Source organism: Nansenia antarctica, assembly GCF_963989245.1.
Source record: "Nansenia antarctica genome assembly, chromosome: 7".
In the NCBI taxonomy this organism is placed as follows: Eukaryota; Metazoa; Chordata; class Actinopteri; order Argentiniformes; family Microstomatidae; genus Nansenia; species Nansenia antarctica.
In genome coordinates this window covers 22,858,352-22,883,042 of record NC_137677.1, presented here as the reverse complement: position 1 = coordinate 22,883,042, position 24,691 = coordinate 22,858,352, and the positions used below count along the sequence as shown (strand labels likewise).

Here is a 24,691-nt window from a genome sequence, read left to right as displayed (position 1 = left end):
CCCATATGTGCTTGTTGAACTTATCATTCCAAAACCATGGGCATTAATATGGAGTTGATCCCACCTTTGCTGCTATAACAGCTTCCACTGTTCTGGGAAGACTTTCTACTAGATTTTAGAATATGGTTGCGTATTGGTAGAATATTGGTTTGCTCCGAGGTCGGGCACTGATGTTGGGCGAGAAGGACTGGCTCGCAGTCGGCTTTCCAATTTATCCCAAAGGTGTTTGATGGGGTTGAGGTCAGAACTCTGTGTGCAGGCCAGTCAAGTTCTCCCAGACCAAACTCGGCAAACCATGTCATTAGGGACCTCACTTTGGGGGGCATTGTCATGCTGAAACTGGAAAGGGCCTTCCCCAAACTGTTGCCACAAAGTTGGAAGCATACAATTCTCTAGAACCGCATTGTATGCTGTAGCATTACGATTTCCCTTCACTGGAACTAAGGGGCCTAGCTCAAACCATGAAAACAGCCCCAGACGATAATTGTGTCCACATACTTTTGTGCATATAGTGTAGATACACGTATTATTTTCATATCTTCATATTTCAGATGGGGAATCAGATTGAGAAGATTGAGAACCTAGAGACCCTCAGGACCCTGCAGGTTCTGGATCTGTCCCTGAACCGGATCCAGAGTCTCTCAGGCCTTTAGGACCTCCATCTTCTGGGATCCATCAACCTGGAGAGCAACGCGGTAAATCACAGCCCAGGGTTCAGGGTGGACATTCCACCGCCTCTGTCAGGATCACTGAACACAGCTGGACACCAGGAGTGGCATGCCTTATGATGCTACTGTAGACAGATCCCATCTGTTCATTCTGTGAATGAATCCAGTATATTTTTGCATGAACGGTGGGTTTAGTAAGAAGTAATGTTGTATTTCACGATGACGTTTCTTCTCTATACCCAATCCACCTGGAGGCAGCTCTCGGCCGGTAGAAACACCATCAACGACGTCCCCCTCCCCCACCCGGCGACGACCCCCCCTCCCCCCTCCCTCCCCCACCCGGCGACGACCCCCCCTCCCCCCTCCCTCCCCCACCCGGCGACGACCCCCCCTCCCTCCCCCACCCGGCGACGACCCCCCCTCCCCCACCACCCGGAGACTCTCTACCGAAACCGTGGAACAATGGGCAACCCCCCCCATCCCCCAATCCTCAACTTGACGATGACCTGAATGGAGACTACTGACACTGTACATACTTTGTGTTTTGTCCCCCGCCCCCACCTGTGGTGTATGTCCCCACCTGTCCTACCCGCTGTACATACCTTATGTTTTGTTGTATTGTTCTTCCCATGTTGGATGTATGTTTATCTTGTAGATAGTACTAGTTATTTGTCTGTATTATCTTGTAGATAGTACTAGTTTTTTGTCTGTCTTACATGTAACGATGAATTGAGTATCAAGGACCCCAATTGAAATAAGCCAGTGGCTTTCTTGGGTTTTTATCCTGTTAGTTGACCTTGTATGTAATATGTACTTTCATGTACCTACTTCTGCAAATCTTCTAATAAAGTTCTCAATCAATAAAAAAAAAAACGGTTTCAGATCAGTGAGATCAAGGAGGCCAAACACATCCATGACCTGGTCCTACTACGAGAGCTCAATCTGCAGAGAAACCTGGTGCAGGTATGGTACAGCAACGTAACACACCCACGCATTGGTGTCACTCAGTACAACACACAACAGCACGATACCAGCAATATACTGTACTGGATCTACATAATGCTTTCAATATACTGTTATAGATCTACATAATGCTTTCAATATACTGTTCTAGATCTACATAATGCTTTCAATATACTGTTCTAGATCTACATAATGCTTTCAATATACTGTTCTAGATCTACATAATGCTTTTCAATATACTGTTCTGAATCTACATAATGCTTTCAATATACTGTTCTAGATCTACATAATGCTTTTCAATATACTGTTCTAGATCTACATAATGCTTTCAATAAACTGTTCTGAATCTACATAATGCTTTCAATATACTGTTGTGGATCTACATAATGCTTTTCAATATACTGTTCTGAATCTACATAATGCTTTCAACATACTGTACTAGATCTACATAATGCTTTTCTGTATACTGTACTGAATCTACATAATGCTTTCAATATACTGTACTAGATCTACATAATGCTTTCAATATACTGTACTAGATCTACATAATGCTTTCAATATACTGTACTAGATCTACATACGGTAATGCTTTCAATATACTGTACTGGTTCTACATAATGCTTTTCAATATACTGTTCTGAATCTACATAATGCTTTTCAATATACTGTTCTGGATCTACATAATGCTTTCAATATACATAATGCTACATAATGCTTTCAATATACTATACTGGATCTACATATTGAAAAGCATTATGTAGATCCAGAACAGTATATTGAAAGCATTATGTAGATTCAGAACAGTATATTGAAAGCATTATGTAGATCCAGAACAGTATATTGAAAGCATTATGTAGATTCAGAACAGTATATTGAAAGCATGATGTAGATTCAGAACAGTATATTGAAAAGCATTATACTGTATTATCCAGCATTATACTGGATCTACATAATGCTTTTAAATATACTGTTCTGAATCTACATAATTTCCCCATTGTTATTTCCATGGCAGGACCAGCCTGATTATAGACTCTCTGTGGTCTTCCTCCTTCAACACCTGACTGGCCTCGACCAGAAGAAAGTCACAGCAGAGGAGAAGGTAAGTGCACTGTGTGTGTGTGTGTGTGTGTGTGTGTGTGTGTGTGTGTGTGTGTCTGTCTGTCTGTCTGTCTGTCTGTGTGTCTGTGTCTGTGTCTGTGTGTAAAATTGATTGTGAATGCTCACCACTCTATTTGAAACAATAGAGGCGTTTGTCGAGGTGTATGTAGCAACACATTCTAGGACATGTAGGAATACTGTGCCTTTATGAAGGAAGGTTCATGAAATTGGCCATGTCCACATTAGTATACCAGCTATAATATAGGCATACAGTTAGGTCCATATATATTTGGACACAGACTGAATTTGTGTTATTTTAACTGTTTACCAAAACATCTTCAAGTTACAGTTATATAATGAATATGGGCTTAAAGTGCAGACTCTCAGCTTTAGGGTAAGGGTATTCACATCCAAATTGAAGGAAGGGTTTAGGAATTACAGCTCTTTAATATGTAGCTCCCTCTTTTTCAAGGGACCAAAAGTAATTGGACAATTGACTCAAAAGCTGTTTCATGGGCCAGTGTGGGCTATTCCTTCATTATTTCTTTATCAATTAAGCAGGTAAAAGGTCTGAGTTGATTCCAAGTGTGGCATTTGCATTTGGAAGCTGTTGCTGTATACGCACAACATGCAGTCAATGGAGCTCTCAATGCAAGTGAAACAGGCCATCCTTAAGTCCAATGCACACGCCCCCGATTTTGTCGCACCGCCGAATTCGATTCCATTGTTTTCAATGAGCCAATGCACACGGCGTTCGATGCGATTTTATCGCACGACAACATTCGATTCTCCATTCACACCAATTGAAATAATTCAAAGAATTGGGATTCAAATGTTATCGTGCGACAAAATCGCACGCCGTGTGCATTGGCCTTTAGGCTGCAAAAAAAAGAAGAAAATCCATCAGAGAGATAGCGGGAACATTAATAGTGGCCAAATTAACTGTTTGGTACATTCTGGGGGAAAAAGAACACACTGGTGAGCTCGGCACCACAAAAACATCTGGACGTCCTTGGAAGACAAGAGTGGTGGAGGATCACAGGATCCTTTACATGGTAAAGAAAAACCCCTTCACAACATCCAGCCAAGTGAATAACAGTCTCCAGGAGGTAGGCATATCATTATCCATGTGTACCATAAAAGAAAGACTTCACACAAACAAATACAGAGGGTTCACCACAAGGTGCAAGCCATTCATAAGCCTCAAGAATAGAAAGGCCAGATTAGACTTTGCCAAAAAACATCTAAAAAAGCCCTGTTCTGGAACAGCATTCTTTGGACAGATGAAACTAAGATCAACCTGTACCAGAATGATGGGAAGAAAAAAGTATGGAGAAGGCTTGGAACGACTCGTGATCCGACGCATACCACATCATCTGTAAAAAAATGTGGAGGCAGTGTGATGACATGGGCATGCATGGCTTTCAATGGCACTGGGTCACTAGTGTTTATTGATGATGTGACAGAAGACAGAAGCAGACAGATGAATTCTGAAGTGTTTAGGGATATTCTGTCTGCTCAGATTCAGACAAATTCAGCAAAGTTGATTGGATGGTGCTTCACAATACAGATGGACAATGACCCAAAACATACTGCGTAAGCAACCCAGGAGTCCTAACTCCTAACCCAGGAGGCAAAGAAGTGGAATATTCTGCAATGGCCAGAGTCACCTGATTTCAACCCAATCAAGCATGCATTTCACTTGCTGAAGACAAAACTAATGGGCAAAAGACCCACGAACAAACAACAACTGAAGACAGCTGCAGTAAAGGCCTGGCAAAGCATCACAAAGGAGGAAACCCAGCATTTGGTGATGTCCATGGGTTCCAGACTTCAGGCAGTCATTGATTCTCGACAAAGTATTAAAAATGAAAATGTTATTTATGATTATGTAAATTTGTCCAATTACTTTTGACCTCCTGAAAATATTCCTAAACATTTCATACAATATTTTTGTTCAACCCCTTGCGTTAAAGCTGAAAGTCTGCACTTCAATTACATCTCGATTGTTTCATTTCAAATCCTTTGTGGTGGCATAGACAGCCAAAATTATGGAAATTGTGTCACTGTCCAAATACTTCTGGACCTAACTGTATATTTGCTATCCATTCTTAGTTGTATGCACGTGAATTGTCTAATGACAGATGGCATCAATCCTCCTCCATGTGGAACCGATCTGAAAATTAAGAAAGCATTCACAGTACTCATGAGACTCATGCGCCCTCTCATTGCTTTCTATAGGGCTGCTACTTTTGTTACAAAACCCCCCAAAATGTATATACAGTACTTTGTTGGTTGCAGTTGTTTGAAGTCACTTTTAGAATCATTTATATGCGCGCTGTTAGGTTCGCACAGCTGCGGGTAAAGCACCCGATTCGTTCGATGCGATGCTGCCCAGCTGTCTGGCTCACTGAACAATCTATGTTAGATGTTGTGTACGTTTCCAAACCAAATAACAGCTTCAACCACCAGAGTCCTTTTTGCTAGTTTCAAGGTCATGTAAACTAAGAAATTTGCTGGAGGATGCTGACTTGGGAGTAAGTAATAGTTTTGGGCTCCTGAACTTATATGAACTTATATTAACTTATATGAAGTTAAGTGTGTTACAATGGCCTCTCATTCACCCATTCACACACCAATGGCAGCAAGCTACCATGCAAGGCGCCCCCGGCCCGCTCATGTGGAGCAATTTGGGGTTCAGTGTCTTGCCCAAGGACACCTCGACACGTGGCCAGCCGGGGTTCGAACCGCCGACCTCACGATCATTAGAGGCCGGCTCTACCTCCTGAGCCACAGCCGCACCACAGATCTCCCATCTTCTCCCTCCTGTGTTCCCCAGGTGTCAGCTGTCAACAGGTACGACCCCCCTCTGGAGGTGGTGGCAGCCCGAGACCACATGACCCACATGGTGTACCAGCTGATGCAGCCTCAGGTCATCTACGACAGGTAAACTCCGGCCACCGATTGGACCAGGCTCACCGTCCGTCCCAAGACCTCTCAGCCAATCAAAGATTGATACGATGGAAATGATGAATAAAGCATAATGTTCCAAAACAACTTTGTCCTTGGGAGTCTGTGGAATGAAATAAACATTTGAAATAGGTTTGTGAGTTATTTATCTTGACAGGAATTCACAGGACTGTTAATATTGTCTGGCCTTATTTCTCTCTAAATGGTATCTCCCTCATGCCTTATCTCCCTCCTTGTGTTGGTCCTCAGCACCCTGCTCAGTCTGGACTCTCCCTACCCCATGCTGGTTCTGACGGGACCCCAGGCGTGCGGGAAGAGAGAGCTGGCCCACAAACTCTGCCTGGAGTTCAGTGAATTCTTCGCCTATGGGTGAGTTGGGCCGAGCCCGCCTGTGCCCATTGGAATACGGTCCTAACATAAGGACGCAACAGACACAAGAATGTGAATCCTATTAACACTGTACAGGATAGGAGTTGTCACATTAACGGTTAAGTGTCAGGTTGTTTTCACTGCAGATCAGATCTCACAACGCCTGGAAACGTCTCCAACATGTCAGGAACCCTTATCGGCATGACACAGCCATCTGTGGATCTGTCCAGGCGCTATCACTTCATAAACAACCTTGAACGTTTAAGCCTTAGGTTTTAGCTGTTTAGGCGTACTAAAATCATTCCATTCCACTCCAATAAACATCAATTATTATTAGCTTTAGCGTCTCTCTAAATCAGATGTTCAGTTCCTCCCACGTAAACACATCAGAAACCAACGCGTGAGTAATGTTGAGTCAGGACTAACGTGGGCCTCTCATGGGAGAGGAGAGATGGATACATACAGTCGATAAAGTGGAAGCCGGGCACATGCCGTAGTGCTGAAATCAAACACACTGCTAGAGATGACACTTTCCTGGCTCTCACCTCTTGACTGGCTTTAATGGAGACCCCTGTCTGCATTCCCAACCCACAGGGGATACCCCCCGTCCCCCCCTAAAGGATACGCTCAAAATAGTTTGCATGCTTACCCTTCATAAATTGAGTTGAATTATGGAGTGTGTGTGTGCGTGTGTGTGTGTGTGTGTGTGTGTGTATGTGTGTGTGTATGTGTGTGTGTGTGTGTGTGAGTGTGAGTGTGAGTGTGAGTGTGAGTGTGAGTGTGAGTGTGAGTGTGAGTGTGAGTGAGTGAGTGAGTGAGTGAGTGAGTGTGAGTGTGTGAGTGAGTGACAGTGTGAGTGTGAGTGAGTGAGTGAGAGTGTGAGTGTGAGTGTGAGTGTGAGTGTGAGTGTGAGTGTGCGTGTGCGTGTGCGTGTGCGCGTCTGCGTCTGCGTGTGTGTTAAATCTATGTGGTACGTTTGTCCTTTCCACACAGAGCGTGTCATACCACCAGGGGAGCCTACTTTGGGGAAGAGGACGGGAGTGACTACCATTTTGTCGCCGAGGAAGACTTTCAGAACAGGGTCCACATGGTCAGTCTGATGAGAAGGCGTACCGAACAAATGTCATCCTTACGATACCGGAGAGTTTAGATTAGTCCTATACATCCAGCTATGGTACATCTGTACTGTGCATTATTACCTCTCCGTTCACGTAAGTGGTGCTCGCAGGGTCGTTTTGTTTTGCCGCTTTTCCACTACCGTACCGTACCGAACCGTGTGAGCCTGGTTTGTTTTGCTTTCTCCACTGCCAACCACGCCGTACCAGGCCATAGTACCCGTGCTGGTTTTAGCTACCCTTTCTAACGAGGAGCGAAAGGTACTATCCGTGCTAGGCTGTGTGTGACGTGTGACGCTGCACATCATTTTTGATTGAAGTGCAGCGGGGTCAATGGAGGGTCAATGGAAATCGTCACAACATCGTCATCCCATGTTCATAGAGTTCACCGCTAACCGCCATTTTTAAATACCACAACAGATTTCGCTCTCTGAAAATGTCATTTACTTTTTCTGTAATTACTTATTAATAAACATTAGAAAAATTATGATAACCATCTTATTATCTTAGTTTAATGTCATTTCAATGCATCATAGAACTTTTCTTATCGTATTTCCCCCCCGTTGAGCTGTATGGCGATGTGCTGTGCCTATGCTAGACCGTTCCACAGTCCAGCGCGTTTCATCATCCCCCTTCTAAAACTGCCACCCCCCTTACCATCCCTTATCAGTGAACGTGGTATTACTGCTATTTCAACATTTAGTTTTGCCGTGTCGTTCCTCTGCAACGAACGCAGAGATTGTATGAGCGCCCCGGCGTCAGTCCAATGGAAGCGTCAAGCACAGCCTTTCCTGTATATATAACGTTACATGTTTTAAGGCTGATCTGTGCATGATATTGCTGCATTTTGACATAATTCTTATCGCATTTCCCCCCTGTTGAGCTGTAAGTGCTCTTATGACACATAACTCCTATTACTGTCCCGGCTCACTCTGGGGTCTGTTGTGTATGATGGAGAAGCGTTTCTGAATGTACCGTACGGGTAGGATACAAATGCTACCGTACCGGTCTGGTCAATGGAAAAGCGCCATTTGTGAACGACACACATATCACATCTATAAGACCCTTCAAAGCATACACACATTGTGAAATTCCAAAGGTAGAGAATTATATGGAAGTTCTAGATCTTCTACACATGGTGCCTAAGGTGCTCCAGACTCTCCCTCAGCGTGGACTTCTTTTAACTCATGGTCCGTCACTTTCCTGAAGGTGATTATGTCAGCGCTATGGGCCTTACAGAGAGTCTGGCAGGAGGGAGGAGACCCTTTGATGTGCGATCCGAACCATCTTCAGATGGTAGATAGAGAGGAAATGTCTCAGGTTTACAGACTGCCCCTCCCCCCCCTCGTCCTGTGCCAAACCATAATATATTATCAGCTCAGACATACTCCAGATGTGCACTCTCACCCTGTAATCATAGTGCTCTACCCACCAACTACATTCCCTTTGAAGCAATTATCCTCAATCAGTAACGCTCGTGGTTGTTTTATTGTGACTTAACTTGGCCTGCAAACAGAAGGAAGATTAGGGGGGGGGTGTTGCTTTGCAATCTAGGCTGAATGGTTTAGAACCGAACTGCCGTGAAACGGGGGGCGGAAGTCTAAACAGCTGTAGCTTCACAGTTAGTTCCTGAGGGAACGGGCTAAGTCCCTGAATATGCGGTATGCCATGTTCAGGGACTTAGAAGATACGGTATGCCGTGTTCAGGGACTTAGAATATGCGGTATGCCGTGTTCAGGGACTTAGAATAGGCGGTATGCATAATACATAACACATGTATAGGATACAGAGATACACTTAATTTCTATCTGAATATTCAGCTATGCTATTCAGCTATGCTGCTGAATATTCAGATAGAAATTAAGTGTATCTCTGTATCCTATATTCAGCTACGCTGCAGCTTCAGCTCATACCTAGCGAGCGGCTACACAGTCCGTAGGGTCGTAGTGGAGTGTAATGGATTGTAACTGAGCCAAAGCTGTCCCAGGTGTAAGGGAGGCAGGGGGGGTCAAGGGTCAGTCGTGTGAAGTAGCAGGAAGAGTGATCTTGGCAATGACAGCGAGGTCAGGAGTTCACCTCGCGGGTAGGGACGTTGCCCCGGTGTTAAGGCTGGGTCGAAGGGTCGTGGGTCGAAGGGTCGTGTACAGTAAGGCCGTTACAGAGATGAATGTGACTCATAACTCTCTGAAATTATGCACACAGAAGGGACCGCCAAGCCAAGCCGTTATCTTCAACAATCTGCTTTCTCTATCTCTTATCTGGTCCTCTGTGGCTCAGTTGGTAGAGCATGGTGTGTTGTTATTATAGTACATAACATTGGTTCCGCCCTATGTTGTTGTACCCGGACCGGGGGACCGGGGTTAGAGCGACAGAGTGTCTGGAAGACGGATGTGCAACGTGTGATTAAAAGCCAGTTAAGAAACCCCTGCCTGTTTATTCCTAGTTAGGAATACTGGAAACAACAAACATAACATGGTGTCAGATAATGGGACTGGCAACGCGGAGTTCATCGACTTAAAGGAACGAAAAGGAATGTGCTGGATTCCGAAAGCACACATCTGCGGACTGCTAGCAAGAGGAGCGTCACGCGAGCATGTCTAGCGAGAGTGGAAGTGACAGTGATCAAGCTACCGTGAGTGAAAACGATTCGAACAATCAACAAGGAGACCAAGAAAATCCTGCACCCGTAGTGTTCCCCATCATGGATAAACTCAGTCCTCCCACACCCATGCAGTTCAGTGGCAATCTTGCTGATAATTGGAAGAGATTCAAGCAGAGATTTAATATTTACTTGGCCGCGAGCGGGGCGGGGGGAGGAGATGAAAAGCTAAAAGCGTCTATATTTTTGCATGTAATAGGAGAAGATGCATTGGACATTTACAACACCTTTCAAATAGATGAGGAAGCAGGTTTGTCATCCCGTCATCCATGCGCAAGGAAATGCTGCAGAAAGTGCATGAGGGACATTTGGGTGAGGAAAAATGTAAACGTAGAGCGCGTGAAGTAATGTACTGGCCAAGGCTCAACCAAGACATCAGCCACACCACAGCTGCATGTGAAATATGTCTCACCTACAGGTCCAAACAACAAGCAGAGCCGCTCATGCCCCACCCTGTACCCGATCGCCCGTACCAGAAGGTCGGAGTGGATTTGTTTGACTGTAACGGTAAAAGCAACATTGTAGTCACAGATTACTTCTCCAACTACCCGGAAGTTGCAACACTGCAGTCAACATCCAGCAGAACAGTCATAGCCTACCTTAAAACAGTCTTTGCGAGACATGGAGTTCCCTGTGAGGTGTTTTCAGATAACGGGCCACAGTTTTCCAGCAGCGAGTTTGCTGGTTTTGCAGAGGACTGGGGTTTTCACCATGCCACCTCAAGCCCTAACTACCCGAGATCCAATGGGCTCGCAGAGAGTTCAGTCAAGGTTGTCAAGGCTCTCATGAAGAAGGCTCAAGATGGACAGGAGGAGTTCCAGAGGAGTCTGATGGTATACAGGAGTGCCCCTTTGGAAAATGGTTTGTCCCCAGCCCAGATGCTGATGGGAATGCGCTTACGCACTAACCTTCCTATCCATGAGAACCTGTTGACACCTGTAGGAGCGCACACAATGAGGACAAGGAAACAAGAACAAAAAGAGAAACACAAGTTGCAACATGACAAGAAGGCAAAACGCTTACCAAGCCTCAAGCCAGGCGATACAATCCGTATCCTGGATCACACCAAAGGCACATGGAGGCAAGGAGGATGCGTGCAAAGAGAAGTTGCACCACGCTCATACCTGATCCGGACAGACCATGGTGCAGCTCTGAGACGAAATCGTGTGGATCTAAGACCACAGGTAACGGTCCCAGAGACAGATTCTCAACAACAAAGCACTGCAGAAGTGTTAGATGCTCCCAGGAGTGAGCAGTTTGGTCAGAGTTCTCCGGACCGCAGTGACTCCGTCATGCCAAAGGGGGGCAGCACACCCTCTGAGACCTGTTGCAGGCCTAAAAGGACTGTTAAACCTCCTGAGAGACTTATTGCACAGTGCTAAAAACCATGTGGACTGTGGGCATGAGACAGAGTAAAGAAAAGAGGACACTTATTGTTGAGAGTTAAATGTAAATGAAAATGTTTGTGAAAAAAAAAAAAAAAGTTTGTAAAGAGATATGTGATACATATGCTTATTATTTGAATGCATAGGTTCATGTTTGAAATGCAGGTTTATTATTGGAATGCACAGATTTAAGAACAGTCAGAAACTAATGTTTTGTTATATGACTACAAGAAAAGAACAAGTTGTTTTGTTTTGAAAGAAGGGAAGATGTGTTGTTATTATAGTACATAACATTGGTTCCGCCCTATGTTGTTGTACCCGGACCGGGGGACCGGGGTTAGAGCGACAGAGTGTCTGGAAGACGGATGTGCAACGTGTGATTAAAAGCCAGTTAAGAAACCCCTGCCTGTTTATTCCTAGTTAGGAATACTGGAAACAACAAACATAACACATGGTATTTATTTCTCTGATCTTCCTTCTTCCTCTCTCCCCATGTCCCCCCCCCCTCTCTCTCTCTCTCTCTCTCTCTCTCTCTCTCTCTCTCTCTCTCTCTCAGGGTAAGTTCATCCAGACCATGCAGTATGGAGGACACTGGTACGGGCTGTCTCGTGAGGCCATAGAGGAGGTGGCCAGGGAGGGCCTGGCCTGCTGTGTGCACATGGAGCTGGAGGTACACACCTCCATGTGTTCAGTCTGAAGAACAGCTACTTTGAGCCGTGCTACGTCCTCCTGATCCCCACAGACCAGGAGCAGTACGCCCAGCGCCTGCGGAGCCGGGGCCTCTACACCCAGGCCCAGATAGACAGCGTCGCGGCCCGCATAGGCCTCTACGCCAGGGTCAACAGGGAGCGCCCGGGCTTCTTCGACAACGTCATCGGCTGTGGTACGTAGGCTACTCACTTCTGGATAATCCCAAACTCAACAGCTTCTGTAGTATTTTTACCTTCTGAAAAGGATGGCTAGGACTGGTGATATCAAGCGAAAGGTTCTTTATATACAGATTCTGCAGACAGACACTTCTGATCACTTTCTTTTCTATAAAACAAGCTATTAGATGTTCACTTTCAATTCAATGTACAATTCGCATTTCTCAAAAAACAAACTGTCAACTCATATGACGTCTTGCTGCAAGACATTCTAGAACCTGTTGTTCTACCCATTCTGAGCTAATACAACAGAAATGTAGGCTACTTCTTTTTAACTATCTTAACGATAAATAATAACTCTTAACTGTCAATCAATTATGTAACATATTAATCAATCTATTTTAACTGTCAATCATGAAACCTATAAAGTTACAACAGCTTTGGTGTCCTATGCTGTGATGTCCATGTAGGGGAGAGCACACGTTATGGAACCCTAACGAATTACTAAACGGAGGGAACTAATTACTAAACGGAGGGAACAAATTACTAAACCGAGGGAACAAATTACTAAACCGAGGGAACGGATTCACACATCAAATAATTTTTTTCTACCATATGACCCCAGGGGGGCTCCGTACAGATGAATAGATCAGAACAGAGGAAGAAAATCAAAACACATAAACATAAGAAAGGAGGATGATATTCCAACAGTAAGAACAAGTGAGGACTGTAGAGGCTAACGGAAGGTAAGAAATAAAAATAGCTAAAATAAAATGTGATTGGATGATGAATAATTTACATTTTGTTATTTTAGCGGAAATAACATGAAGAAATATACTACGAGTCATCAATGGAGAATGGTACAATACTAAATGACGCATAACATACATGTAGCGTGTTCAAATAAGTATGCTCTCATTAATCCAACATAACATTGCTCTAAATATTGTTCCTGCTTCTCCTCCTCCTCTGGACCCCATTGGCTGACAGTTCTGCTGCTGGTGCTGGAATTATGACTAGAACAATATATGCTATTCTTCCACTGAATAAATACTCATGTTTTATGTATTGGACATTACCTGCGTTCTCTCTCTCCAGCGCCTCCACCTTGTGGAGCAGTTCTGTCTTGGTGACGCTCAGCTCCTCCTCGCTGGCCATCGCTCTGGTCGCCATGGCTGGCATCATGTTTCTCAGCGCCTGTAGCTCAGCCCAGATGTCCAGGTGGTGGTGGGGTCAGAGGGGTCACCTCCGCTCTCTCCCTGAGGCCATGCCCCAGACAGGCAGAACAGCAACACCAGCAGAGCCACAGACACCCTCATTCTGAAATTATGTGGTCTTTGAGGCTCTGTCCCCCTCCTTATATACACACTGACACACACACAAACAAGCACACACACACACACACACACACACACACACACACACACACTCACACGTCTTGTGAGCCACTGCATGATAATTTAACATGTGTTTCTGACAGAATAACAGAAAAACACCAAGAACATCCTTATCAAAGTGGGAGCACTGCCAGTTATGAGCTAACGGCAGGTATCTAGTGGACTAGCAGGTGAACTCAGGTGAACTGAAATTTGAAACTCAGGTGAACTGTATTTGGTATACGAGTGAATCAATGAATTAGACATATACATAAGTTTAAAGCATCAAAATCCTGTTTATTTTAGCTACACAGACCAACAGATCACACAATGTACCTAACCTAATGTTACACTAACCCTCCCCACCCTCCCCTACCCACCCAAATATCCGTGGTCAAAATAATAAACAGACCAACAGTTTAACATAAAGTCACAAGTGCCATCTAAAATGGTAACAATAAACCCATTGGTCTCAGGATACCTCTAAGCCTACTACTTCTTCTGCTTCTTCTCTTTCAGCCAGTTGCTGAGACAAACTAACCTGTTTACATTTTCAGAGCTCAAGGCTGCACTATGTTGCCTGCCAGGAGAAAAGTCTCTCACAAGGGACAGAAGTGGCAGGGCTGGCCAAATACAACAACAACAAGTGAGATTAAAATGCTTTAAAAAAGTTAATGCGTTCTTTTTTCTGTAATTAATTAATCGAAATTAACGCGTTAAAGTCCCAGCCCTAATAATAACATGAAACAATAAATGAATCATATGTATATGTATAATAAAATGAAACATACAATGAATAATATGTATATATATAATAACATGAAACAATAAATGTATAATATGTATATATATATATATATAACACTAAACAATAAATGAATAATATGTATATATATAATAACATGAAACAATAAATGAATAATATGTCTATATATAATAACATGAAACAATAAATGAATAATATGTATATATAATATACTACAATAAATGAATAATATGTATATATATATAATAACATTAAACAATAAATGAATAATATGTATATACAGTATATATATATAATAACATTAAACAATAAATGAATAATATGTGTATATATAATAACATGAAACAAAGACAAACATAAAAAGGAACAGAGCAAGACGTTATAACTAGAACATTCTTATCAAACATGGACCAGAGCCAGGTATGACCTAACACACATACACATGCACGCACATGCACACGCACACCCTTGTGATCCACTGCATGAGCATTTAACATGTGTTTCTGACAGAATAACACAATATGAATATAGAGTTAGTGTATAATGTCATTTAACTGACGGTTTCATCCAAAGCATGCATGTACAGTGGGGGAAATAAGTATCGAACACATCAACATTTTGTCTAGAAAATTTCCAATGAGCCTATTTAAGTGCAATTTACACCAGACTTTGGTATTAACTCAAACAATCCAGACAAAAAATCGAAACATTTAAGTCCATATGTAAAGTTATATATGTGTAATAAAGTGGAATGAAACAGGAAAAAAGTATTGAACACAACACACTAACTGAAATTAATTCAATACTTAGTGGAGAAGCCTTTGTTTCTAATGACAGCTTCAGCTTCCTCTACACAGATTGTCTAAATCTTGAAGATTAAGGGGCCCTCTTATGAATCTGGATCTTCAGATGTGGTCTGTGAGGCTCTGTCCCCCTCCTTAAAAACATACTGACACACACACACACACACACACACACACACACACACACACACACACGCAGCTCTTGTCCTTGTAAGAGAGTTATGAGTTAAACAACCACTTAGTAACCAAACTAGTAATGAAACAACATGGTCAGAGATGTCTCTCTCTCTATCTCTCTCTCTCTCTCTCTCTCTCTCTCTCTCTCTCTCTCTCTCTCTCTCTTTCTCTCTCTCTCTCTCTCTCTCTCTCTCCTCTCTCTGTCTCTCGTGTGTGGTATAACTGGTATAAAGTCCTGATGGATATTATTATTATTATTGTTGTTATTATTGTTTTTATTGTTATTGTTATTATTATTAATAATAAGAAGAATATTGTTCATGATGTGATCATCATTCCTCTTGTCAACATTTCCCTTTCAGAGTTTCAAACTCATTGAAACACTCTGGTAGAATATTAACATGGCAGTAACGTATTTACCCTGGTAGAATATTAACATGGCATTTCCATATGTACACAAGTACATCATTGTTAGACTAACTCTGTTCTGCAGTTTCCTATGAGTTTTTTTTTCTATAGAGAACAATCCATCAGTATACAGTATGTCTGTCTGTGGTGCTGTAAATATCAGAATAAAATGAATTCTAACAACAGTATGTTTCCATCCTTGAGAGAGAGAGAGGGAGGGAGGGAGGGAGAGAGAGAGAGAGAGAGAGAGAGAGGGAGGGAGGGAGGGAGGGAGGGAGAGAGGGAGAGAGAGAGAGAGGGGAGGGAACCGTAACACTACCCTTGACACTGGCCTTATATGACTATGAAAACCTTAAGCACACAGCCACTTTATTACTGAACTATCTATTATTACTAGTTGCACCACTAGTGTATCCTGTCTTACCTGTAATATTGTCACCTTTATCTTGTATTATGCCTATTGCCTTATTGTTGTGCTGCAATGTCAGGAACTGAAGCCACATTGTATTCTCTTACACGTGTAATGTAGCGTAACAATAAACTTGAAACATTCATGGCTTTTCTACTGGTTAGATGACGAACTGCGCTTAGTACTTGTCAATGACACTAAGGTTGAATCTAATCTAATCTAAAAGAAAAAACATGATTTAGGATAATAAATACAAAGGAAGATATCTGTTTTAAGGGGAGTAATCACATGTAACACAACCAATTGTGTGTATATGTTAAAATTCCCATGTTATAAAATCTACATTGGTAAAACCAACCACAAACCACCAGGCTACACACACACACACACACACACACACACACACACACACACACACACACACACACACACACACACACACACACACACACACACACACACACATTTAAAAGCACTGCCAACTAGCTCTCCTCATATTCATTTCACTATTGGCCTATGAGAACAACTCAGAGTAAAATTCATTTTCACCTAAACATGAAAATAGGCTGAAACATCCCTTTAAAGACCATAATATCTGTGAGCACTAAACATTCTGATACTCCAAAACTTCGAAAGAAGTCTAAATATGCACAGTTTGGGAACATAGCACAAAACTATATTGGTCTGCACTACAGTGACAAGGCTCTAATTTTTACAGATGGGTGAAAAGACCCAGAGACAGGCCGAACAGGAGCTGCAGTATATCTCCCTCAGTATAAGACAGGAATTAAAAAAAGAACCACCGATCATTTATCAGTATACACAGTGGAGCTGCTAGCAATTTTGACAGCATTGGAACGGTTGGTAGATAAATAGGGTAAATAATGCATTAATTGCTTCAGACAGCCGGGCAGCATTGTCTAGTATTAGATCTTTGAAATCTTGCAGACAGGATATTATTTTCAGGATTCATCAGTTAATGTATGGAATATATAGCACAGATATGTTGGCTCTGTTTGTGTTCCTGCTCATGTAGGGGTAGAAGGAAATGAAGATGCAGATATATATTAGCTAAGCAGTCACTTAAATCACAACAATAGAAATGGATATTCCACTGTGCAAAGTTGAGGTAAAATCAATCATTAAAACACACATGCAGGAATTATGGCAAGAAGACTGGAACAGAAATGAAACAGGAAGACATTTGTATAGCATTCAGAAGAAAGTTGGAATAGGAAGTAGGATGGGTAGGAACCGGAAAGAAGAGACAGTCATTTCCTGTCTCAGGATAGGTCACACTGGATTGAATGACACAGTTCATAGAAAAGGAAAACACCCAACTGGCATTTGTGCCACTGTAATAACCAGGAATCTGCTCAGCATATGTTGCTGAAATGTGAGAAATATGAGGAACAGAGAAAGCTACTGAAATCAGCAATTCAGAAAGTTTTACTGTAGGGAATTTACTTGGAAACACATTTAAAGTATACAACCAGATAATAAAGTATTTGAAAGAAACTGGATTAATAGATCAAATGTAACACCGCCCCTCCCCAATTTTGCTTATTATTTCCATTTTCTATAATTCTTTCCCCTGTCAATCTGACGTTCCACACAGTCCGGTAGGTGGCGGTAATGCGCCTTAAGTTAGTTGCCAACTGCCAATCCCCCCAAAAAAACGAAGAAGAAGACGCGGAAACAGGAAGTTCACATGTGTTGACCACCAGATCGCTTTTAGACTGTTATGATATCAGAATGGCAGAGATACAGCAGTTGAAAGTGTTTATCTCCGAGCGATTAACAGCGGCAGCTTTTGAGATATTCGGGGCGGTGGAAAGAACGATGTCAGAGTACCAAGGAGAAGTCTCCCGTTGCAAGGAGGAGAACCACCGTCTACGGACGTTGCTAAGCATCCGTTTTCAACCGGAGATAAAGCTTCATAGAACAGGTTCGTTTTTATTACAGTACTACACTCAAGGCTGCAACTAGCTGCTACTCCGTTTTAATGTGAAGACCAAGTGATCTTGATGACTGAGGCATATGGGATGCTAGCCGGGCTGAGCACCAAAATGCGTTTTGAACATGGAAACACCATGGATATGCTAGCTAGCTAGCTCTCAATGTCAAGCTATGGAGAGTGCTAAGCAGCTAGCGAACTACGTTTTACTTTACAACTGTAAGGAGGCGTTTCAATAGCTATTATTATATCATGTGAGCAACCTTGTAAACCTTGTATTATTATATAAAGTGAGCAACCTTGTAATGTAGCTGTAACTAGACACGCTGACTTTAATGTAGCTGTAGCTAGATCGTAGATGGTAAGGCCCAATCCCAACACACCCCTTGCCCCTACAGTTTTGCCCTACCCCTCCATTTTGCACATTCACAAGTAGGGGTAGAGTGTCCCGATTCTTGTTGGGATGGAGGGGTAGGGTAAAGTGTTAGGGCTACATGGCCCTCCAAACAGAGTTGTTTCAGAGGCACACTCCAAACAGAGTTGTTTCAGAGGCACACTCCAAATCTAGTGTTATGACAAACCTCCCAGAATGCCTTGCGAAAGATAGTGGCGAACTCACAAGCAACCACAAAGGTCATTATGTTCTTCTTTAATACATTTGTAAAAGTGATGATAATCATCATATTATCTTAGTTTAATGTCCTTTCAATGTATTATAGACCTCTTCTTTATCACAAGCATAACAAAAAATCGCTAGTATGCTGATGTAGAATTGCAGGCGTTCATGCTTTTCTATGATACTACTGATGACGTATCAGGGACTTGAAGGGTTATCCCATTTAATAGGGGAAGCTTTCAACCACTATCCCTTGCAACTGTTCTGAGGGGAAAGCCGAAAAGAGAGTGGCTCTCCAGAACAAGGGGTAGGGGTGAAAAAGGGAAACAGGATTTAGCTTTGGTTACGAATCCTGGGCGCATTCAAAAACATTTGATTGGTGTTAGCACGAGAGTTCACCATATTGCTTAGCCTTAGACCAGTCTATTCCTTTTAAATCCATCCAGAGTGCACCATTCAGAGAGAGGGGTAGAGAATCAGGCCGCAGCCCCGTCAATGTGGAAGAAGCTTTAGCACAACAATTCATAGTAGTGCCTAACCTCTGTTAGGTTTTTGGTAATCCGTATGTTTGTGAAATTAACTCTCCACTATATGTGCCTCTTCCTTTGTTTACTCTACACAGATCCACCTCACAGCCCAGCTACCATGTCTGAACAAAAGTCCACAGAGTCCCTGGGTTCTGGCTGTGGTTCTCCAGCCCAGACAAGCACAGAGCGGGGTCCAGAGATGGTGGCAGTAAAGCTGGAGGACTGCAGTCAAACACTGGAACTCAATGTGGTAGTGAAAGAGGGGGAGGAGGAAGTGATGGTGACAGAAGAGGAAGGAGGAGAAGAAGTGGTGGAGAAAGACATGATGGTGAAAGAGGAGGAAACAGTAGAGGATGTGGAGGAGATAGATGGCGAGTTGGATGGTAAGTTAATGTTATTAAGTTGTCTAATGTTAGGATGAGTGGAAAGTGATATTTAGATAGTTCTCTCCATTTCCTTCCTTTCCTTTACATTTCATATGGTCTGGTTTTTATTGAGAAATATTGGTGTGAATCACTGTTGATAAATGTGTGTGAACGAGTGCGCACATTTTGGTTCTGTTACCGGACCAACCAACCAAAAACCACAAACCTGAACAAACTATCATATAGACCACCGCCAGGTCACGCCACTCAAGGGAGCTCAGATGGAGCTGGCCAGGCAGTGATAGTGTTAGGGTCAGAATGACCCAGACAGTGATAGGGTCAGGGTTAGATGGAGCTGGCCCAGGCAGTTTTAGGGTTAGGATCAGACTGAACCAGGCAGTGATAGCGTTAGGGTCAGACTGACCCAGGCAGTAATAGGGTTAGGGTCAGATGGAGCTGACCCAGGCAGTGATAGGGTTAGGGTCAGATGGAGCTGACACAGGCAGTGATAGAGTTATGGTCAGACTGACCCAGGCAGTGATAGGGTTAGGGTCAGACTGACCCAGGCAGTGATAGGGTTAGTTTCAGATGGAGCTGGCCCAGGCACTGATCGTAAGGTGTATGTACCCGTTTGGTAAGCTAACCCCATACTTTTATTTATCATTCTTCTTAGAAAACCAGACCACCTTTTCTGTTCTTCTGTTCAGTCAATGTGGAAGACGCTTTACTACAGCATCTCATAGGGGTGTAACGGATCACGGAAATTCCGTGATCCGTTCGGATCGCCCTCCACGGTTCGGAACGCATGTGTACCGCGGATCAATTGCAAAATGTTAACAAGTAATAATATTACTTAATATCTTACTTAATATCTCTTGTAAATCACAATGTAGAGTTGCCATGAAAAGATAGACGCGACAGTTGCGGGCTTTGTTTCACTCTAAAGCGCAATGATAGGTTGATAATGCGAAAGAAAAAGAATCTGTTGTTTGCTCGCTACACGTGAAGCTGGGAATCCACAACAACAATGGAATGGAATGGAATCGACTTTATTTGTCATTGCTACAGTACAGGTACCAAACAACGACATTTAGGAGGGGTGGCTCCCCTGGTGTTAGGAAAGGAAAAAAAAAAACATTTTAGAAAAAGCATAAAAGCATAAAATCACAAGAAGGTAAGGAGCTGGTTTACATCAATAAAGGCTATGTCCACAATCCACTGTACTATACTGCACAGATAGTCAACTAGGGTTGTCATATTGCACAAAAGTATTTTTTCACATTATTTTAAAGTGTCACAGTTTGCAGGCTTGAAAATGTACATGTTTGTGCCTCAGCACTAGCTGCCATACAATCCGTCCGGACTGTCCTGGGCCCAGAACTTAGGCCTTTTCTGTGTTCAGGGCCTTGACGGCCCTGTGGTAGAAGCAGTCCTTCAGTCTGTTTGTCTTAGCGGCCGGGGTCCTGTACCTCCTGTTCGAGGGCAGCTTGACAAAGTGTACGTGCCCAGGGTGGGTCGGGTCCCTGGAGATCTTGGAGGCCCTCCTGAGACAGCGTGTGTTGTACAGCTCCTCCAGAGAGGGTAGGGGGGCGCCGGTGATCTTCTGTGCTGTTCTCACGACTCTCTGTAGCGCGGCTGCGTTAACAAGGCTGCGTTCGTAAATCCGCTCTGGAATCTGATCAGCGTTCAAGGAACGCCTCTTGTCCAATCAAATTACTTGGTCCCTTTATGACGTCGGACCCAGTGTGCGCTCCGGCGCTCTCAAAGCAAATTTACGAACGCGGCCCAAGTGTATCATGTTACGTTGTTCGGCGGAGAAGAACTCAATGCCTCCCTCGTCATTTAAATCCCATGTATGGGACCACTTTGGCTTCTCTGTCAACTATGACGGGAGGCACGAAAAAGGTAGCTCGACAACTTCTGATAATGTAGGCATTTTTTTCATACCATGTTCAAAATAAGGGTTCACTTTATTATTTAGTTAAAAGTGGCATAAAACATGTTTATTCATCTGCTTTAAAGAGCCCAGTGATTCACTGCTGCAACCAGGCGCCTCCTCCCTCTCTCCTATCATTTAAATTGAGTGTATTTCAGTATAATTATGTAATGTTTGAGTGTAGAATATGTTATATATATATTATATATATATATGTATATATATATGTATGTGTATATCAGGGTTTCCGTTAGAAAAATTTGCCGTCGGACATCGTGTCCGGGAAGAATTCGATTTACCGGACAAACGTGATATATTCCGGTCATCATATTAAAATATATTTTTTATTTTTTTTTCAAAATCATATTTTTTTTCTTCCAAATCTAATATAGCTGTTTGTCGCGGTGATTACTGTTGTGTAGCGGCCTATATATGCCATTTAATGTCTATTTCTCATCCGATACGATTAGATGCGAGCTATATAATATATAATAATATAACATGATTTGACGCATGCGCGCTATGCCATGCGTCAAATCCAGCGCTGAACGGGTCCAGCGCTGAACGGGTCCAGCGCTGAACGGGCGCCTCACTGGGAACTGAACAGACAGCATCGATCAATGAACGGACTCCACATTACGTTAACTGAAGTTTGTTAAATTGTTTGGGATTAATGTGAGTTTTCTATTTTCTCTTTCCAGTTTTACCCTTTTTTTAAAATCAATAAAACAACGTCATTTCTATAACCAGGTCTCGCTGGTTGGGAAGGCATTTCGTTTAGCTCGGGAGTATGACAATGGGGAGAACATAACTGTTTATTGAGAAACAATTGATAGGCAGTCTGGGATACGTATATAAAGAAATACCACAATGTCTAGATGTATAACATTTTATTGAACAGTAACAGTGCAAGCATGTAGGCTTCTGGCGTGACACGGCTAGCCTAATTTCCGTTCATATGCCTTTTATCAGATAAAATAAAATAGAATAAAACTCTTTGAAAATAAATAGGCTTTAAATTAACTTGCAATGCGTATGTATAGGCTAATTTCCGTTCGATGTTACAGCCTAGGCCTATCGCCTATGCCTTTTCTCAGATAGATAGGGGATAGCCTTAAATAAAATAGCCTAGAGTAAAAACTCTGAAAATAACAATGGCTGCTCATATAATTCAACTACTTATTAGGCCTACGTCGCTTTTTGGCAGCATTGAAGCGTGCAGCTGCGGACTTGAAATCAAAGCTGCAAAGTGTCTCTCCGCAACTTGCAATGCGCATTAGCCGTGTGACCTTGCCCCTCCCCAAGGCGACTTCGGTCCGCAGTTTTAATTCGGTTCTGCAGAGAGAATCCTCTCTCTGCAGGCACACTGGAGACGGGAATCAAGCAGGCTATCTTGGCCAACGTCTTCAGAGTCAGACTTCTCCTCAGGCTCAGACTCATTGTTGCTTGGCTTCATGAAATAATTGCTAAGCTTACTTTGTTTTGCCATCTTTCCATTAATTTAATCGCTCGCTATGGTGCACTTTGAGCTGCAACGTTTGCGTATTACTATGGTGGACGGGTTGGCAGGGTTGCCAGATAGGCATGGGTTACCGCCGAAGCTGTAATCCCATCTGGCATCAATCCCATGTGGCACCTGTGCGCTGTTTCGCATAGGCCGGCCTATACATTAGGAGTCATCATCATGCCGGTGTCAAATCATATCATAATAAAAGAAATACATAGCCTATATATTCGTCTTTTTTAAAATAGAAGGAATCAGAATGTGAACTTTAGCGAATTGTATTCAAAGGGAATTATTTTCACCGGACAATATGTCCGACGACTTTTCAATTTGTCGGACTTCAACAACTTTTACCGGACAAAGACCGGTAATTATCGGTTAACGGAAACCCAGGTGTATATATATATATATATTACCAGTTTTGACATCTTGAATGTTGTTGGTTTTTGTCACATAGTAAAAGTGGTGTTTTTACAGAATTCAAGGAAAAAGCAGTTTTTATCAAAACAAAAATGTTTTGTGTTGATCCGAAAAATGATCCGATCCGTGACTCAAAAACCGTGACACGATCCGATCCGTGAGTTAGGTGATCCGTTACACCCCTAGCATCTCATAGTAGTGCATATCTTCTGTTAGGTTTCTGGTCATTTGTATGTTTGTGAAATTAACTCTCCACTATGTGTGCCTCTTCCTTTGTTTACTACACAGATCCACCTCACAGCCCAGCTACCATGTCTGAACACAAGTCCACAGACTCCCTGGGTTCGGACTGTGGTTCTCCAGCCCAGACAAGCACACAGCGGGGTCCAGAGATGGTGGCAGTGAACCTGGAGGACTGCAGTCAAACACTGGAACATAATGTGGTAGTGGAAGAGGAGGAGGGAGAAGTGATGGTGAAAGAAGAGGAGGAAGGAGGAGAAGTGGTGCAGAAAGATGTGATAGGAGAGGAAATAGAGGACACACATTTGGGTGGTAAGTTCATGTGATGAATTTGCTAATGTTAAAATGGTATTCATTGGACAACTCCTAGTCAGTGCTCTATGGTGTTAATTGTGTACTACTGTAACAGTCAATACTTAGTTTGACAGTGCCTCTTTAGTCTCTTCTATTGTGGCATTGATAAGTGATATAATGATCTTTCTGGGTCAGGTGGCCGGAAATGATATATTGATGACTCAGAGAGAAGGTTGAATCGTAATCATTGTATTAGGCAGATCTGGGTTGCATTCCCATGTACAGATGTTTCCAAGGCAGCATGCTCTGTTAAGTCCAAGCTTCAATCATGGCTACGACATGGCTGGTGCCGAGCCTGGCTGTGGCATAAAGAGATGCCAAGCAAAGTACTGATGTTTGTTACAGCTTATATACAGTTCTCAGAGAGGAAATAGCTTTTACCTCGTAACTTACAATAGTGACATTAGTTCCCATACATGGCTATTCTGTGTTCATGCTGTTCTGTCTTGCTGACCACTGCAGTGAGGCTCCTATGTCCTTAGAGTTAAACTGGTCTCACTGTTACTTGACCTGGTATATGCATGCTCCTAAAAATGTTGTTTACTACTGAGAGTGGGCACACATAAAATATGTTTAAGGTTAAACAATGAGTATTGCAATATTTGATAGGCACACAACAATTGCATATAGTTACACAAAAGCGCATCATATCAATAAGTCTCTCTTGAACTCTGTGTTCAGTCATTATATTCTACAGACCCCAGAGATGTTGTCACTTCTGCCCCGATACTGTTTTTTGC

The 24,691-nt window shown here is 42.9% G+C and overlaps 1 protein-coding gene across 1 annotated transcript in view; it reads left to right on the top strand.

Moving 5' to 3' along the window:
* Positions 1–12,118, top strand: part of LOC308162489 (leucine-rich repeat and guanylate kinase domain-containing protein-like) — a gene marked incomplete at both ends in the record, with an annotated part of 66,090 nt that extends 53,972 nt beyond the window's left edge. The window contains 9 exon segments of the mRNA XM_080536638.1: positions 552–650; positions 654–695; positions 1,551–1,631; positions 2,644–2,730; positions 5,569–5,675; positions 5,949–6,068; positions 7,062–7,158; positions 11,784–11,892; positions 11,895–12,118. Of these exon segments, the coding sequence (XP_080392764.1) occupies positions 552–650; positions 654–695; positions 1,551–1,631; positions 2,644–2,730; positions 5,569–5,675; positions 5,949–6,068; positions 7,062–7,158; positions 11,784–11,892; positions 11,895–12,118 (966 nt within the window).
* Between the last annotated feature and the right edge of the window lie 12,573 nt (positions 12,119–24,691).